Here is a 20,291-nt window from a genome sequence, read left to right on the forward strand (position 1 = left end):
GGGCATGGCCCTTACCTCCAGTAATGTCAGCGATAATTTCTTTCAAACCGGGCCCGAATAATGTCTGCCCTTTGAAAGGGATGTTAAGCAATTTAGATTTAGAAATCACATCGGCTGACCAGGATTTAAGCCACAGCGCTCTACGCGCTTGAATGGCGAATCTGGAGTTCTTAGCCGTAAGTTTAGTTAAGTGTACTACGGCATCAGAAATAAATGAATTAGCTAGCTTAAGGACTTTAAGCTTGTCTATAATCTCATCCAATGGAGCTGAGCTAAGGGTCTCTTCCAGAGACTCAAACCAGAATGCCGCCGCAGCCGTGACAGGCGCAATGCATGCAAGGGGTTGTAATATAAAACCTTGCTGAACAAACATTTTCTTAAGGTAACCCTCTAACTTTTTATCCATTGGATCTGAAAAAGCACAGCTATCCTCCACCGGGATAGTGGTGCGCTTAGCCAGAGTAGAAACTGCTCCCTCCACCTTAGGGACCGTCTGCCATAAGTCCCGTGTGGTGGCGTCTATTGGAAACATTTTTCTAAATATAGGAGGGGGTGAAAAAGGCACACCGGGTCTATCCCACTCCTTGTTAACAATTTCTGTAAGCCTTTTAGGTATAGGAAAAACGTCAGTACACGCCGGTACCGCAAAATATTTATCCAGCCTACATTATTTTCTCTGGAATTGCAACCGTGTTACAATCATTCAGAGCCGCTAATACCTCCCCTAGTAATACACGGAGGTTCTCAAGCTTAAATTTAAAATTTGAAATGTCTGAGTCCAGTTTACTTGGATCAGATCCGTCACCCACAGAATGAAGCTCTCCGTCCTCATGTTCTGCAAATTGTGACGCAGTATCAGACATGGCTCTATTATTATCAGCACACTCTGTTCTTACCCCAGAGTGATCGCGTTTACCCCTAAATTCTGGCAATTTAGATAGTACTTCAGTCATAACATTAGCCATGTCTTGCAAAGTGATTTGTATGGGCCGCCCTGATGTACTTGGCGCCACAATATCACGCACCTCCTGAGCGGGAGGCGAAGGTACTGACACGTGAGGAGAGTTAGTCGGCATAACTTCCCCCTCGTTGTCTGGTGAAATTTTCTTTACATGTACAGATTGGCTTTTATTTAAAGTAGCATCAATGCAATTAGTACACAAATTTCTATTGGGCTCCACATTGGCCTTTAAACATATTGAACAAAGAGATTCATCTGTGTCAGACATGTTTAAACAGACTAGCAATGAGACTAGCAAGCTTGGAAAATACTTTTCAAATAAATTTACAAGCAATATAAAAAACGTTACTGTGCCTTTAAGAAGCACAAAAAACTGTCACAGTTGAAATAACAATGAACCAAATTAGTTATAGCAACCAAATTTTCACCAGTAAATGCATTAAGTTAGCAAAGGATTGCACCCACCAGCAAATGGATGATTAACCCCTTAGTACCCAAAAACGGATAACAATTTAATATAAACGTTTTTATCACAGTCAAAACACACTCTCACAGGTCTGCTGTGAGTGATTACCTCCCTCAAAACTAGTTTTGGAGACCCCTGGGCTCTGTAGAGACGTCCTGGATCATGGAGGAAGAAATAGGAAGACTGTGACTGAATTTTTACTGCGCAATAAAGCGCTAAAATAGGCCCCTCCCACTCATATTACAACAGTGGGGAAGCTCAGTAAACTGATTTTATTCAGAAACAAACGACAGCCATGTGGTAAAAAACAGAATTTATGCTTACCTGATAAATTACTTTCTCCAACGGTGTGTCCGGTCCACGGCGTCATCCTTACTTGTGGGATATTCTCTTCCCCAACAGGAAATGGCAAAGAGCCCAGCAAAACTGGTCACATGATCCCTCCTAGGCTCCGCCTACCCCAGTCATTCGACCGACGTACAGGAGGAAATATGCATAGGAGAAACCATATGATACCGTGGTGACTGTAGTTAGAGAAAATAATTAATCAGACCTGATTAAAAAACCAGGGCGGGCCGTGGACCGGACACACCGTTGGAGAAAGTAATTTATCAGGTAAGCATAAATTCTGTTTTCTCCAACATAGGTGTGTCCGGTCCATGGCGTCATCCTTACTTGTGGGAACCAATACCAAAGCTTTAGGACACGGATGAAGGGAGGGAGCAAATCAGGTCACCTAAATGGAAGGCACCACGGCTTGCAAAACCTTTCTCCCAAAAATAGCCTCCGAAGAAGCAAAAGTATCAAATTTGTAAAATTTGGCAAAAGTGTGCAGTGAAGACCAAGTCGCTGCCTTACATATCTGGTCAACAGAAGCCTCGTTCTTGAAGGCCCATGTGGAAGCCACAGCCCTAGTGGAATGAGCTGTGATTCTTTCAGGAGGCTGCCGTCCGGCAGTCTCATAAGCCAATCGGATAATGCTTTTAAGCCAAAAAGAAAGAGAGGTAGAATTTGCTTTTTGACCTCTCCTTTTACCAGAATAAACAACAAACAAAGAAGAAGTTTGTCTGAAATCTTTAGTAGCCTCTAAATAGAATTTTAGAGCACGGACTACGTCCAAATTGTGTAACAAACGTTCCTTCTTTGAAACTGGATTCGGACACTAAGAAGGTACAACAATCTCATGGTTAATATTTTTTTTGGAAACAACTTTCGGAAGAAAACCAGGCTTAGTACGCAAATCAACCTTATCTGCATGGAACACCAGATAGGGCGGAGAACACTGCAGAGCAGATAACTCAGAAACTCTTCTAGCAGAAGAAATTGCAACCAAAAACAAAACTTTCCAAGATAATAACTTAATATCTACGGAATGTAAGGGTTCAAACGGAACCCCTTGAAGAACTGAAAGAACTAGATTAAGACTCCAGGGAGGAGTCAAAGGTCTGTAAACAGGCTTGATTCTAACCAGAGCCTGAACAAACGCTTGAACGTCTGGCACAGCTGCCAGCCTTTTGTGAAGTAAAACAGATAAAGCAGAGATCTGTCCCTTCAGAGAACTTGCAGATAATCCTTTCTCCAAACCTTCTTGTAGAAAGGATAAAATCTTAGGAATTTTTATCTTGTTCCATGGGAATCCTTTAGATTCACACCAACAGATATATTTTTTCCATATTTTATGGTAAATCTTTCTAGTTACAGGCTTTCTAGCCTGAATAAGAGTATCTATTACGGAATCTGAAAACCCACGCTTTGATAAAATCAAGCGTTCAATCTCCAAGCAGTCAGTTGGAGGGAAACCAGATTCGGATGTTCGAATGGACCTTGAACCAGAAGGTCCTGTCTCAAAGGTAGCTTCCATGGTGGAGCCGATGACATATTCACCAGGTCTGCATACCAAGTCCTGCGTGGCCACGCAGGAGCTATCAAGATCACCGAAGCCCTCTCCTGATTGATCCTGGCTACCAGCCTGGGAATGAGAGGAAACGGTGGGAATACATAAGCTAGGTTGAAGGTCCAAGGTGCTACTAGTGCATCCACTAGAGTCGCCTTGGGATCCCTGGATCTGGACCCGTAGCAAGGAACCTTGAAGTTCTGACGAGACGCCATCAGATCCATGTCTGGAATGCCCCATAATTGAGTTATTTGGGCAAAGATTTCCGGATGGAGTTCCCACTCCCCCGGATGGAAGGTCTGACGACTCAGAAAATCCGCTTCCCAATTTTCCACTCCTGGGATGTGGATTGCAGACAAGTGGCAGGAGTGATCCTCCGCCCATTGAATTATCTTGGTCACTTCCTCCATCGCCAGGGAACTCCTTGTTCCCCCCTGATGGTTGATATATGCAACAGTCGTCATGTTGTCTGATTGAAACCTTATGAATTTGGCCTTTGCTAGATGAGGCCAAGCTTTGAGAGCATTGAATATCGCTCTCAGTTCCAGAATGTTTATCGGGAGAAGAGATTCTTCCCGAGACCATAGACCCTGAGCTTTCAGGGGTTCCCAGACCGCGCCCCAGCCCACCAGACTGGCGTCGGTCGTGACAATGACCCACTCTGGTCTGCGGAAGCTCATTCCCTGTGACAGGTTGTCCAGGATCAGCCACCAACGGAGTGAATCTCTGGTCCTTTGATCTACTTGAATCGTCGGAGACAAGTCTGTATAATCCCCATTCCACTGTCTGAGCATGCATAGTTGTAATGGTCTTAGATGAATTCGCGCAAAAGGAACTATGTCCATTGCTGCAACCATCAATCCTATTACTTCCATGCACTGCGCTATGGAAGGATGAAGAACAGAATGAAGTACTTGACAAGAGCTTAGAAGTTTTGATTTTCTGACTTCTGTCAGAAAAATCCTCATTTCTAAGGAATCTATTATTGTTCCCAAGAAGGGAACTCTTGTTGACGGGGACAGAGAACTTTTTTCTATGTTCACTTTCCATCCGTGAGATCGGAGAAAGGCTAGAACGATGTCCGTATGAGCCTTTGCTTTTGACAGAGACGACGCTTGAATCAGGATGTCGTCCAAGTAAGGTACTACTGCAATGCCCCTTGGTCTTAGAACCGCTAGAAGGGACCCTAGTACCTTTGTGAAAATTCTGGGAGCAGTGGCTAATCCGAATGGAAGTGCCACAAACTGGTAATGCTTGTCCAGAAAAGCGAACCTTAGGAACTGATGATGTTCCTTGTGGATAGGAATATGTAGGTACGCATCCTTTAAATCCACCGTGGTCATAAATTGACCTTCCTGGATGGTAGGAAGGATCGTTCGAATGGTTTCCATTTTGAACGATGGAACCCTGAGAAATTTGTTTAGGATTTTGAGATCTAAAATTGGTCTGAATGTTCCCTCTTTTTTGGGAACTATGAACAGGTTGGAGTAAAACCCCATCCCTTGTTCTCCTATTGGAACTGGATGAATTACTCCCATCTTTAACAGGTCTTCTACACAATGTAAGAATGCCTGTCTTTTTATTTGGTTTGAAGATAATTGAGACCTGTGGAACCTTCCCCTTGGGGGTAGTTCCTTGAATTCCAGGAGATAACCTTGAGAAACTATTTCTAGTGCCCAAGGATCCTGAACATCTCTTGCCCAAACCTGAGCAAAGAGAGAAAGTCTGCCCCCCACCAGATCCGGTCCCGGATCGGGGGCCATCCCTTCATGCTGTTTTGGTAGCTGTGGCAGGCTTCTTGGCCTGCTTACCCTTGTTCCAGCCTTGCATCGGTCTCCAGGCTGGTTTGGGTTGAGAAGTATTACCCTCTTGCTTAGAGGATGTAGAATTAGAGGCTGGTCCGTTTCTGCGAAAGGGACGAAAATTAGGCTTATTTTTAGCCTTAAAGGACCTATCCTGAGGAAGGGCGTGGCCCTTTCCCCCAGTGATGTCTGAAATAATCTCTTTAAAATCAGGACCAAACAGTGTTTTACCCTTGAAAGGGATGTTAAGCAATTTTGTCTTGGAAGACACATCCGCTGACCAAGACTTTAGCCAAAGCGCTCTGCGCGCCACGATAGCAAACCCTGAATTTTTCGCCGCTAATCTAGCTAATTGCAAAGCGGCATCTAAAATAAAAGAGTTAGCCAATTTAAGTGCTTGAACTCTGTCCATAACCTCCTCATACGAAGATTCTTTATTGAGCGACTTTTCTAGTTCTTCGAACCAGAAACACGCTGCCGTAGTGACAGGAACAATGCATGAAATTGGTTGTAGAAGGTAACCTTGCTGAACAAACATCTTTTTAAGCAAACCCTCTAATTTTTTATCCATAGGATCTTTGAAAGCACAACTATCTTCTATAGGAATAGTAGTGCGTTTGTTTAGAGTTGAAACCGCCCCCTCGACCTTGGGGACTGTCTGCCATAAGTCCTTTCTGGGGTCGACTATAGGAAATAATTTCTTAAATATAGGGGGAGGAACAAAAGGTATGCCGGGCCTTTCCCACTCCTTATTTACTATGTCCGCCACCCGCTTGGGTATAGGAAAAGCATCGGGGGGCACCGGAACCTCTAGGAACTTGTCCATCTTACATAATTTCTCTGGAATGACCAAATTGTCACAATCATCCAGAGTAGATAATACCTCCTTAAGCAGTGCGCGGAGATGTTCTAGTTTAAATGTTACAACATCAGGTTCAGCTTGCTGAGAAATTTTTCCTGAATCTGAAATTTCTCCCTCAGACAAAACCTCCCTCCTGGCCCCTTCAGATTGGTGTGAGGGAATGTCAGAACAGTTATCATCAGCGTCCTCTTGCTCTTCAGTGTTTAAAACAGAGCAATCGCGCTTTCTCTGATAAGTAGGCATTTTGGATAAAATGTTAGCAATAGAATTATCCATTACAGCCGTTAATTGTTGCATGGTAATAAGTATGGGCGCACTAGATGTACTAGGGGCCTCTTGTGTGGGCAAAACTGGTGTAGACACAGAAGGGGATGATGCAGTACCATGCTTACTCCCCTCATTTGAGGAATCATCTTGGGCAATATCAGTATCTGTAGCATCATTGTCCCTACTTTTTTTGGACACTATGTCACAATCATCACATATATTTAAATGGGGAGAAACCTTGGCTTTCATACATATAGAACATCGCTTATCTGATGGTTCAGACATGTTAAACAGGCTTAAACTTGTCAACAAAGCACAAAAAACGTTTTAAAATAAAACCGTTACTGTCACTTTAAATTTTAAACTGAACACACTTTATTACTGAATATGTGAAAAAGTATGAAGGAATTGTCCAAATTTTCACCACAGTGTCATAAAGCCTTAAAAGTATTGCACACCAAATTTGAAAGCTTTAACCCTTAAAATAACGGAACCGGAGCCGTTTTTACATTTAACCCCTATACAGTCCCAGGTATCTGCTTTGCTGAGACCCAACCAAGCCCAGAGGGGAATACGATACCAAATGACGCCTTCTATAAGCTTTTTCAGTGGTTCTTAGCTCCTCACACATGCATCTGCATGCCTTGCTCTCCAAAAACAACTGCGCATTAGTGGCGCGAAAATGAGGCTCTGCCTATGACTAGAAAAGGCCCCCATCTGAAAAAGGTGTCCAATACAGTGCCTGCCGTTTTTTTCAAAACAATCCCCAAGATTATAATAACTATAAGAGTTATAATCTGCCAAATATGTTTAGTAAAGTAATCGTTTTAGCCCAGAAAAATGTCTACCAGTTTTATAAGCCCTTATGAAGCCCTTTATTCTTTTACTTAAACTAAGAAAATGGCTTACCGGTCCCCATAGGGAAAATGACAGCCTTCCAGCATTACAAAGTCTTGTTAGAAATGTGGCCAGTCATACCTCAAGCAGAAAAGTCTGCAAACTGTTTCCCCCAACTGAAGTTACTTCCTCTCAACAGTCCTGTGTGGAAACAGCAATCGATTTTAGTAAAGTTTGCTAAAATCATCTTCCTCTTACAAACAGAAATCTTCATCTCTTTTCTGTTTCAGAGTAAATAGTACATACCAGCACTATTTTAAAATAACAAACACTTGATTGAAGGATAAAAACTACATTTAAACACCAAAAAACTCTTAGCCATCTCCGTGGAGATGTTGCCTGTGCAACGGCAAAGAGAATGACTGGGGTAGGCGGAGCCTAGGAGGGATCATGTGACCAGTTTTGCTGGGCTCTTTGCCATTTCCTGTTGGGGAAGAGAATATCCCACAAGTAAGGATGACGCCGTGGACCGGACACACCTATGTTGGAGAAATCATGCCCATAAAGTTTTATCACCAAGTACCTCAGAAAAAAAACGATTAACATGCCAGTAAACGTTTTAAAAATAAAATTATGAAATGTTATTAATAAGCCTGCTGCTAGTCGCTTTCACTGCAGTGGAGGCTCAAATATTACTTAAATATATACAGTATTTTCTTAGTGAAGTTCCATTCCCCAGAAATACTGTGTAAACATACATACATATCAGCCTGATACCAGTCGCTACTACTGCATTTAAGGCTGCACTTACATTACATCGGTATTAGCAGTATTTTCTCAGTCAATTCCATTCCTTAGAAAATAATATACTGCAACATACCTCCTTGCAGGTGAAACCTGCCTGCTATCCCCTGTTCTGAAGTTACCTCACTCCTCAGAATGGCCGAGAACAGCAAGTGGATCTTAGTTACGACCGCTAAGATCATACACAAACTCAGGTAGATTCTTCTTCTAATGCTGCCTGAGAAGAAACAACACACTCCGGTGCTGTTTAAAATAACAAACTTTTGATTGAAGAAATAAAAACTAAGTTTAACAACCACAGTCCTCTCACACGTCCTATTAGTTAGGTGCAAGAGAATGACTGGGTATGACGTAGAGGGGAGGAGCTATAGAGCAGCTCTGCTTGGGTGATCCTCTTGCACTTCCTGTTAGGGAGGAGATATAATCCCATAAGTAATTGATGACCCGTGGACTGACTACACTGAACAGGAGAAATGGCAGTAGGGAAGAATCTGGTAACTACAGGCCAGTTAGTTTAACTCTCAGTTCAATTTTTGATTAACTGAAAAGAGACTGCAGTACACCATATAAGGTAGGAACATCCTAACAGGATGAAGGGGTTAAATAGACATTTGTCTGTAAAAGAGAGTACAAATAAATAATTGTAAAAGGACAGTGGTTCATTTTTGGAAGAGTGTGCAAGTCTTTCTTTTACTGAACATGTGCAAGAGTTCACAGCTGTGACTGGCTTTGAGCTTGTTTGAAATTCAAAGTAAGCGTCGTTGGATTGTCAATTCTGCCATAAATGTTTAATCTAATTATGTATTCAAAGCAAAGACTAGCCTGAGAATAGTATATATATGTGTGTGTGTGTGTGTGTGTATATATATATATATATATTTTTTTTTTCTAATTATATTAGTATAAATATTGAAGATATACATGTAAAGGTTTAAGTTTTTATCAAGTAATATGTACCGCTATGTTGAAGCCTAGATTTTTCCTGATCTGGTTTTTTTTTTCTACAAAACAGTCAATAAAAGTGGAATATAAGTGTGCTCAAAGGCAACAACAGGCTGTTTATAGACATTTTAGACATTGAAGGTTTCAAATATTCTCAATACCACTCAGTTTGAAAAGATAAGATACTGGAATTTTTTTTTATTTTTTTGCTTAAATAAAGGTGGTATTTTTGTAAACTATATATAAATTAGTGTATAGCTGTAATTATTCCAGCATGGGAAAATATCTGTAAAAATGTGTTCCTTTCTTTAAGCAAACTATACATTTTGTAATGCTACCACATTTGTTAGAATTCCAAAATTAAATAGGGGAGGGGGGGGATAAGACAGAAAATAAAATTATTTAGAATAAATAGAGGACAGGAAAAAAAAGTTCACAAAGCATACACATTATGTTGATTGTCAGCACGTGTATAAGACAAAACACATAATATAAAACAGTCTTTAAAAAGAAAAAAGGCTCACACAAGAGAGTCAATACTCTTTAATAGCAGCACTTTTTGAACACCCTGCATTGAGTTTGGCTAGCATTTCCCTAAAGCTTCCCCGTTGAACACTAAAGACAGGTTCCAGGCCCCTGCTGTTAAAGGGAGAGGGAACTCCATATTCTAGAAGTTCAGGTTCACTTTCCTGTGGTTCTACAATAAAGCTGTGGTCCGATTCCCCTTCATTAGAAGATGATGTTAATAATGATATACTATACATAGCAGATTCATTTTGCTTTGTAGAATTTGACCTATCATCAGGGATAGTGATTGAGTTAAGAGAATTATACGGTCCTGAAATTAGACGACGATCGTTTAACTTAGCATTAGAACCAAGCTTCCTTTTTTTAGTGTCAGCTAATCGAGCATCTCCCACATCCAAATCAGAATCTTCTTCAATGCTGGAATCTAATCTAAAAACAAAAGGCCTTTTAACTTTTGATTTGGTTTGGTTCATATCCACAATCTTCTTACGTCTCTGTGGTTTAGATTTAGATAAGCCAGTCTTTCTACGTTGCTGGGCGTGTTGTAATAACTTTTGTCGGGCCCGTTTACATAAGCGAAGATTTCTAAAAATAAATAAAAGAAAAAAGGGTTTTATTACCCACTCCTTATTAAAGGGACATTAAACACTAAATACATGCTAGATAGAATGATGCATTCAAAGAAAAGATTAGTCCATGACTAAGTTTCATTAGTTGTTTAAAAAGTGACAAAATAAGTGTAAAGTTTTAGTGACTATAAAACACTGGGAGCTGCCATGTTGTAACTTGTGTTACCTTCTCTGCTGTGGCCAATTAGGGACCGTTATAAATAGGTCACTAGAGTGTGCAGCCAATGGTTGTGCTTTATTTAACAGTGTTCTGCACTTCCATTCTGAAAGTGTGAGCTTTTCAGTTCCTGTTAGAAATGGAATTACAGGCAAAGAAGACAAAATAAATAATGAAAGTATATTGCAGCTGTTTTATTATATACAATTTATCATTTTATATTACCATCTCAAAGTGTTTAATGTCCCTTTAATACAACATTTACAATACATTAAAAGAACAAGAAAAACCAACAATTTTTTTCACTATTCAGATAGAGCATGCGATTTTAAATCACTATTTTACTTTGTTAAAAAGCAGTAATGGACGCTTAGGAGACGGCCCATTTCTTGAGCACTATATTGCAGCAGTTTTGCAAGAATATTATCAATTTGCAAGAGCCACTAGATGGCAGCACTAGTTCCTGGAATATGAAAACCTTTTTAAAATGGTATGTTTTGTCAATCGCAAACGAATACACATACGTCACATATTTCTAAAGCAAACACTATTTCTACTAGACTAAGCCTACAAAAAAAGTAGTAGTTGGAAACACAAAACATATTATTAGTTTTAGTTACACCAAGCATATGAGTAATTTCAATTGCGAGTGGAGGAAGAGAAAATAAAAAAATCTATATGTGAAAAATAAAAAATAAATAAAATACCAGGGTAAATTGAAAATGTAATTATTAAGCTGAAATTTCTGCTGTTGAGGTGGAAATACAAAAAGAATGGAGCATAAAAGTGTTACTTTTACAGCACATGATACATACAATACATTAAAACAAAAAAAGTAAATTTATGCTTACCTGATAAATTAATTTCTTCTATGGTACGACAAGTCCAGAGATTCATCCTTTACTTGTGGGATATTATCCTCCTGCTAACAGGAAGTGGACCACAGCAGAGCTGTCTATATAGCTCCTCACTTAGCTCCACCCCCCAGTCATTCGACCGAAGGTACAGGAAGAAAAAGGAGAAACCAAAAAGGTGCAGAGGTGACAAGTTTAAAATAAAAAAATATAATCCGTCTTAAAATGACATGGCGGGTCGTGGACTCGTCGTACCATAGAAGAAATTAATTTATCAGGAAAGCATAAAATTACTTTTCTTCTATAAGGTACGACGAGTCCACGGATTCATCCTTTACTTGTGGGATACAATACCAAAGCTACAGGACACGGATGAACGGGAGGGACAAGACAGATGGCTAAACAGAAGGCACCACTGCTTGAAGAAATAGCCTAAGAAAAATAGTCTCCCAAAAATAGTCTCCGAAGAAGCAAAAGTATCAAATTTGTAAAATTTGGAAAAGGTATGAAGCGAAGACCAAGTCGCAGCCTTAGAAATCTGTTCAACAGAAGCATCATTTTTAAAAGCCGATGTGGAAGCCACCGCTCTAGTAGAGTGAGCTTTAATTCTTTCAGGAGACTGCTGTCCAGCTGTCTCGTATGCCAAACGGATGATACTTTTCAGCCAAAAAGAAAGATAGGTAGCAGTACCTTTTTGACCTCTACGTTTTCCAGAATAGACAACAAACAAAGAAGATGTTTGACGGAAATCTTTGGTCGCTTGCAAGTAAAACTTCAAAGCACGAACCACGTCCAAGTTGTGCAACAGACGCTTCTTCTTAGGAGGAAGGATTAGGACACAGAGAAGGAACAACAATTTCCTGATTAATATTCCTATTAGTAACAGCCTTAGGAAGGAATCCAGGTTTGATACGCAAAACCACCTTATCAGCATGGAAAACAAGATAAGGTGAGTCGCATTGCAATGCAGATAGTTCAGAAACTATTCGAGCCGAAGAGATAGCAACTAAAATCAGAACTTTCCAAGATAGAAGCTTAATATCTATGGAATGCATAGGTTCAAACGGAACCCCTTGAAGAACTTTAAGAACTAAATTCAAACTCCATGGCGGAGCAACAGGTTTAAACACAGGCTTGATTCTATCTAAAGCCTGACAGAACGACTGAACGTCTGGAACATCTGCCAGACGCTTGTGCAATAAAATAGATAAAGCAGATATCTGTCCCTTTAAGGAACTAGATGATAGCCCCTTCTCCAATCCTTCTTGGAGAAAGGACAAAATCCTAGGAATCCTGATCTTACTCCACGAGTAGCCTTTGGATTCGCACCAATAAAGATATTTACGCCATATCTTATGATAAGTTTTCCTAGTGACAGGCATTCAAGCCCGAATCAAGGTATCTATGACCGACTCAGAGAATCCCTGCTTAGATAAAATCAAGCGTTCAATCTCCAGGCAGTCAGCCGCAGAGAAACTAGATTTGGATGCTGGAACGGACCTTGAATCAGAAGATATTTCCACCAGGTCTGCATACCAAGTTCTGCGTAGCCACGCAGGTGCCATCAAAATCACTGAAGCTCTCTCCCGTTTGATTCTGGCAATCAAATGAGGAAGGAGAGGAAATGGTGGAAACACATAAGCCAGGTTGAACGACCAGGGTACTGCTAGAGCATCTATCAGTACTGCCTGAGGATCCCTTGATCTGGACCCGTAACAAGGAAGTTTGGCGTTCTAACGACACGCCATCAGATCCAATTCTTGTGTGCCTCATTGCTGAATCAATTGTGCAAACACTTCCGGATGGAGTTCCCACTCCCCCGGATGAAAAGTCTGAATTAGAAAATACGCTTCCCAGTTCTCAACTCCTGGGATATAGATTGCTGATAGATGGCAAGAGTGAGTCTCTTCCCATCGAATTATTTTGGTAACCTCTAACTCTGAATCTGGCCGAAGCCAGCTGAGGCCATGCCTGAAGCGCGTTGAATATCGCTCTCAGTTCTAGAATATTTATCGGGAGGAGAGCCTCCTCCTGAGTCCACAAACCCTGTGCTTTCAGGGAATTCCAGACTGCACCCCAGCCCAGCTGGCGTCCGTCGTCACTATGACCCACGCTGGCCTGCGGAAACACATTCCCTGGGACAGATAATCCTGTGACAACCACCAAAGAAGAGAGTCTCTGGTCTCTTGATCCAGATTCATCTGAGGAGATAAATCTGCATAATCCCCATTCCACTGTTTGAGCATGCATAGTTGCTGTGGTCTGAGATGCAAGCGAGCAAACGGAACTATGTCCATTGCCACTACCATTAGTCCGATTACCTCCATACACTGAGCCACTGACGGCCGAGAAATGGAATGAAGAGCTCGGCAGGTGGTCAAAATCTTTGATTTCCTGACCTCCATCAGAAAAATTTTCATGTCCACCGAATCTATCAGAATTCCCAGGAATGGAACTCTTGTGAGAGGGATAAGTGAACTCTTTTTTACGTTCACCTTCCACCCGTGAGATCTTAGAAAAGCCAACACGATGTCCGTATGAGACTTGTCTAGTTGGTAAGTTGACGCCTGAATTAAGATATCGTTCAGATAAGGCGCCACTGCTATGCCCCGCGGCCTTAGAACCGCCAGAAGGGACCCTAGAACCTTTGTGAAAATTCTGGGAGCTGTGGCCAACCCGAAGGGAAGAGCCACAAACTGGTAATGCTTGTCCAGAAAGGCGAACCTGAGGAACTGGTGATGATCTTTGTGGATAGGGATGTGTAGATACGCATCCTTTAAGTCCACGGTGGTCATATATTGACCCTCCTGGATCATTGGTAAAATAGTCAGAATGGTCTCCATCTTGAAGGATGGGACTCTGAGGAATTTGTTTAGGATCTTGAGATCTAAAATTGGTCTGAAGGTTCCCTCCTTTTTGGGAACCACAAACAGATTGGAGTAAAACCCCTGCCCCTGTTCTGTTTTCGGAACTGGGTGGATCACTCCCATGGTATATAGGTCTTCTACACAGCGTAAGAACGCCTCTCTTTTTGTCTGGTTTACAGACAATTGAGAAAGATGGAATCTCCCCCTTGGAGGAGAATCTTTGAAATCTAGAAGATACCCCTGGGTTACGATTTCTAAAGCCCAGGAGTCGTAAACGTCTCTTGCCCAAGCCTGAGCAAAGAGAGAAAGTCTGCCCCGTACTAGATCCGGTCCCGGATCGGGGGCTACCCCTTCATGCTGTCTTGGTGGCAGCAGCGGGCTTCTTGGCCTGTTTACCTTTGTTCCAAGTCTGGTTAGGTCTCCAGACTGACTTGGATTGAGCAAAATTCCCCTCTTGTTTTGCAGCAGGGGAAGAGGTAGAGGGACCACCTTTGAAGTTTCGAAAGGAACGAAAATTATTTTGTTTGGTTCTCATCTTATTTGTCGTATCTTGAGGAAGGGCATGGCCTTTTCCTCCAGTGATGTCTGAAATGATCTCCTTCAGTTCAGGCCCGAATAGGGTCTTACCTTTGAAAGGGATGGCGAAAAGCTTAGATTTTGATGACACATCAGCTAGCTTGAGAGCCCTAATTCTATCCAGAATATCATCTAATGGGGTCTCAACCTGAAGAGCCTCCTCCAGAGCATCGAACCAAAAAGCAGCTGCAGTAGTTACAGGAACAATGCACGCTATAGGTTGCAGAAGAAAACCCTGATGAACAAATATTTTCTTTAGGAGACCCTCTAATTTTTTACCCATAGGATCTTTGAAAGCACAACTATCCTCAATAGGTATAGTTGTACACTTAGCCAGGGTAGAAATAGCTCCCTCCACCTTAGGGACCGTCTGCCACCAAACCCGCATGGTGTCTGATATGGGAAACATTTTCTTAAAAGTAGGAGGGGGAGTGAACGGAATACCTGGTCTATCCCACTCCTTAGTAACAATGTCCGAAATCCTCTTAGGGACCGGAAAAACCATCAGTGTCCATGGTGTCTGATATCTGTCCATTTTACACAATTTCTCTGGAACTACAATAGGGTCACAATCATCCAGAGTCGCTAAAACCTCCCTGAGCAATAAGCGGAGGTGTTCTAGTCTAAATTTAAAAGCTGTCATATCTGAGTCTGTCTGAGGTAACATCTTTCCTGAATCAGAAATCTCTCCCTCAGACAGCAAATCCCTCACCCCCAACTCAGAACATTGTGAGGGTACATCGGATATGGCTAATAAAGCGTCAGAGGGCTCAGCATTTGTTCTCACACCAGACCTACTGCGCTTCCCCTGCAACCCAGGCAGCTTAGAGAAAACCTCTGTGAGGGTAGTATTCATAACTGCGGCCATATCTTGCAGGGTGAAAGAATTAGACACACTAGAAGTACTTGGCGTCGCTTGTGCGGGCGTTAATGGTTGTGACACTTGGGGAGAATTAGATGGCATAACCTGATTCCCTTCTGACTGAGAATCATCATGCGACATACTTTTATTAGCTAAAATATGTTCTTTGCAATTTATTGACCTTTCAGTGCATGAGGGACACATTCTAAGTGGGGGTTCCACAATGGCTTCTAAACACATTGAACATTGACTTTCCTCAATGTCAGACATGTTGAACAGGCTAGTAATGACCACAAACAAGCTTGAAAACACTTTATTTAGTGAAAAAAATAATCTTAAAAAACTGTACTGCGCCTTTAAGAGAAAGAAAAAAAAGCACACACGTTCTGCAAAACTGCTTTAAAATACACCAATCTTTTCAAATTTTTGATATAAGACTCAATTTGTGTAGTTAAGTTTGCCCCACAAGAAAAACAAACATTTAACCCTTTATTGTGAAAACCGGATCGATAATAAGGCCTAAATCCGGAAAAAACACCCCCAGCACCTCGCCACAGCCCTGCTGTGGCGCCTACCTGCCCTCAGGGATTGGAAAAATGGGGTTAAAGCTTCGATTTGGCCCAATACTTCCACAAGGGCCCTCCGGAGTTGGAGCTTGCTTAGTAAATACAACTGCGCATCTGAGGCGCGAAAATAGGCCCCGCCCATCCCACTCGATATTTTGTCAGCCTAAATGAACCGCACCAGAGCGGTTCCAAACCAGCCATGTGGGTTCTGAGACCCAAAAAATAAGCCAAGTGTACCCTCAATAAAGTTGCCAAAAAACGTTAACAGCACTCCCAGTTCACAAAACGTTTGCCCACAAACATTCAAAACTCAGTGTCAACCATTTTTTAATTAGCCCCTTATGCAAGCTTAGTAATACCCTTCTATAACTCTTAGGATTACTGCTTACCCCTTACCCTCATGGGGATACTGTCAGCCTTTCTGAAATACCACAGTCTCTCCAGAAAAAATGACTGAACATACCTCACTGCTATATAGCATGAAAACGTTCCTCACACTGAAGTTTCTTGTATCCCTCAGCCTCTGTGGGAACTGCTCTGGATCTTAGTGACAAATGCCAAGATCATCAGCCTCCAGGCAGAAGTCTTCATCCATCTGCTGCCTGAGAGTAAATAGTACACACCGGTACCATTTAAAATAAAAAAAACTCTTGCTTGAAGAAAATAAAAACTAACATTTTATCACCTCTTTCACTTTACCCTTCCTAGTACTTAGAGTAGGCAAAGAGAATGACTGGGGGGTGGCGCTAAGGGAGGAGCTATATAGACAGTTCTGCTGTGGTGCTCTTTGCCACTTCCTGTTAGCAGGAGGATAATATCCCACAAGTAAAGGATGAATCCGTGGACTCGTCGTACCTTATAGAAGAAAAGCCTGCTCATTTTGGATAAGATCATACAATTTTACCAAATGCTTCAATATAAAATGACATTTTACGACATGAAAATAGGTCTAATTTTTCTGTTTTCTTCCTACATAACAGAGAATGAGATGTAACTTTACAAAAAGATCACAGTTACATGAAAGGAAACTAACATTTGTAAAATAAAAACAAGTTCTTATAAATACATATTTATATCAATGTGTTGCCACCTCATTTCCCTGAAGGCTTCGGTTATATATATATAAAAAAAAAAAAAAAAAGTCCTTGTTATGTATGTAGTTTATAATCTGAGTTCATAGGCTTCTCCAGATTATAGAAATAGGTTTTCTACCTACATATTAAAGGGACAGTCAAGTCCAAAAAAAAAAAACCTCCTGTTTCAAATAGGGCATGTAATTTTAAGCAACTTTCCAATTTACTTTTATCACCAATTTTGCTTTGTTCTCTTGGTATTCTTAGTTAAAATCTAAACCGAAGGGGTTCATATGCAAATTTCTTAGACTCTAAGCTGAATGCATTTTGATAGTTTACCACTAGAGGGCATTAGTTCCCGTGTTTCATATAAATAACATTGAGCTCGTGAATTTACCGTGGAGTCAGCTCTGATTAGCTAATATGCAAGTCTGTCAAAAGAACTGAAATAAGGGGGCAGTCTGCTGAAGATTAGATACAAGGCAATTACAGAGGTAAAATGTGTATGATTATAACTGTGTTGGTTATACAAAACTGGGGAATTAGTAATTAAAGGGACACTGAACCAAATTTTTTTCTTTCGTGATTTAGATAGAGCATGCAATTTAAAGGAACTTTCTAATTTACTCCTATTATCATTTTTTCTTCATTCTCTTATCTTTATTTGATAAAGAAGGCATCTAAGCTTTTTTCTTGGTTCAGACCTCTGGACAGCACTTTATTGGTAGATGAATTAATCCACCAATCAGCAAGGACAACCCAGGTTGTTCACCAAAAATCGCCCGGCATCTAAACTTACATTCTTGCATTTCAAATAAAGATACCAAGAGAATAAAGAAAAATTGATAATAGGAGTAAATTAGAAAGTTGATTAAAATCTCATGCTCTATCTGAATCACGAAAGAAAATATTTGGGTACAGTGTCCCCATAAGGGATTATCAACTGGTGTTGACAGTCCTTTTAATTATGCTATTATTTCTTACCTGTTAATAGTTATTTAACTTGTCAAAAAGTACTATGTAGATAGTTAAGGTTTCAACTTTAAATAAATTTACGGGGATATTCAAGCATAGGTAACAGAAAAAGCATAATTTGTTGCCTTATCCTATATAATAAAAGGCCAAGCGTGTTTGTCCGAAGCTGTCATGCGCAGTAGAAACTGCGCGCGAGGACAAACACACCTGGCCTTCCGACTGACCTGGCATCTGGCGTCAGGGTCAGCGTGTGGTGGAGTGGGCTTGGCCGGACGGGTGCGTCATGGGCATGGCCGGTGCAGTCGGGCGCATCATGGGCGCGGTCGGTGGGTGCGGCGTGGGCTGGGTCGACTGCCGAGACAGAGAGCAGAAGAGAGGGGGATAGAGAGAGGGGGAGAGAGACACAGCACAAACGAGATGGGGAGAGAGACCTTACAAGCTGCCTGATTAACCCCTTCACTGCTGGGAATAATAAAAGTGTAGTGCGCAGCTGCAAGTAGCAGACTTCTAATTACCAAAAAGCATGTTGTATTTCCACCTACTATACTAGTGAAGTTTAGTGGTGGTATTTACCCACACGGGGACAGTAGTCTGGTTTACTAAACTCCAGTGAGGAGACTGTCGTTCTGCTGAACTCTATAGTATCGAAATTTGCTTTGGTTTGGAAGTCGGATCCCCAGTGGACTTATGGAACTCCATACTTATTTCAGAGCCTATACATACCTCACATTGTTTGAGGTTATCTCCTGTGAGAAGACGACCTACAGGGCGACGCTGAATGTGTATTTTAGATTTATATGCTTTTAAATTCTTAAAGTGATTTGCACTATGTAGGTGCACTTGTGCGCTTCCTATTTCTTTTCTCTACCCTACTCCGTGAGATACCAGAAGACACACAGGAATTTGCAGACATCACCTACACCTTGATCTTATCGCTGTTTGAGATCACTCATTTAACCTTTTAATGTATTGTATTCAGCGGATTATCGCCTTTTTTGATTTGCTACGTCTGCTGACAATTTTATCTGCATATACAACTGACATTTGAAAATTACGATATTGTGAAGAATTAAGTGAAAACCACTTAGTCTGTTAACCCCTTATTGACCACAGCACTTTTCAATTTTCTTACCGTTTGGGACCAGAGCTACTTTTACATTTCTGCGGTGTTTGTGTTTAGCTGTAATTTTCCTCTAACTCATTTATTGTACCCACACATTATATACCGTTTTTCTTGCCATTAAATGGACTTTCTAAAGATACCATTATTTTCATCATATCTTATAATTTATTATATATATATATTTTTTTATAAAATATGGAAAACAAACCCCCCCCAAAAACACACACTTTTTCTAACTTTGACCCCCAAAATCTGTTACACATCTACAACCACCAAAAAACACCCATGCTAAATAGTTTCTAAATTTTGTCCTGAGTCTAGAAATACCCAATGTTTACATATTCTTTGCAAGTTATAGGGCAATAAGTACAAGTAGCACTTTATTATTACCATTTTATTTTTTTCAAAATTAGCGATAGTTACATTGAAACACTGACATCTGTCAGGAATACCTGAATAACCCTTCCCATGTATTTATTTATTTTTAGTAGACTACCCAAAGTATTGATCTAGGCCCATTTTGGTATATTTCATGCCACCATTTCACCGCCAAAGGCAAATAAAAAAATAAAAATAAAAAAATTGACAAACTTTAGCTTTCTCACTGAAATTATTTACAAACAGCTTGTGCAATTATGGCACAAATGGTTGTAAATGCTTCTGAAGGATCACCTTTTTTCAGAAATGGCAGACATATATGGCTTTGTCATTTGGCAAAGGGGTTAATTAGTTAGCTTGTAGGGTTGATTTTAGCTTTAGTGTAGAGATCAGCCTCCCGCCTGACACATCCCACCCCCTGATCCCTCCCTGACCCCCCTCAAACAGCTCCCGATTTTCCCCCTCCCCACAATTGTTGCCGCCATCTTAAGTGCTGGCAGAAACTCTGCCAGTACTAAAATAAAAGCTCTCTCCTGCAGTGTAGGATCCCACCTAAACCCCCAAACAGCTCTCTGGACACCCCCCCCCCCCCACCTCTACCTCATTGTCGCCATCTTGGGTACTGGCAGCTGTCTGTCAGTACCCAAGTTTGCTACAATTTTTTTTTTTTTTTAAATTAAACACCCCATTTTCCTGTAGTATAGCTGCCCCCTCAATACACTCCCCACCTCTCCCTCCCAGATATATTTCGCAAAAACTTATTTCCCCTCTCCATGAAGGCTCATCACTGTAGAGCGCTATCGCTGGCTGATGCAGAGGTCTGTTGCCTAAAAAAAAAGAAAAAAAAAAAAAGGGTATTGCACGATGA

General features: G+C 41.1%; 1 protein-coding gene across 1 annotated transcript in view; it reads right to left on the minus strand.

Moving 5' to 3' along the window:
* Nucleotides 1-9,363: 9,363 nt before the first annotated feature.
* LOC128645631 (uncharacterized) overlaps nt 9,364-20,291 on the minus strand; it is a 67,009-nt gene continuing 56,081 nt past the window's right edge. The window contains exon 5 of the mRNA XM_053698749.1: nt 9,364-9,948. Within this exon, the coding sequence (XP_053554724.1) occupies nt 9,369-9,948 (580 nt within the window). The 3' untranslated portion in view covers nt 9,364-9,368. The remainder of the gene's footprint in view (nt 9,949-20,291) is intronic.

The sequence above is a fragment of the Bombina bombina genome, chromosome 1, assembly GCF_027579735.1.
Source record: "Bombina bombina isolate aBomBom1 chromosome 1, aBomBom1.pri, whole genome shotgun sequence".
NCBI classification, from domain to species: domain Eukaryota; kingdom Metazoa; phylum Chordata; class Amphibia; order Anura; family Bombinatoridae; genus Bombina; species Bombina bombina.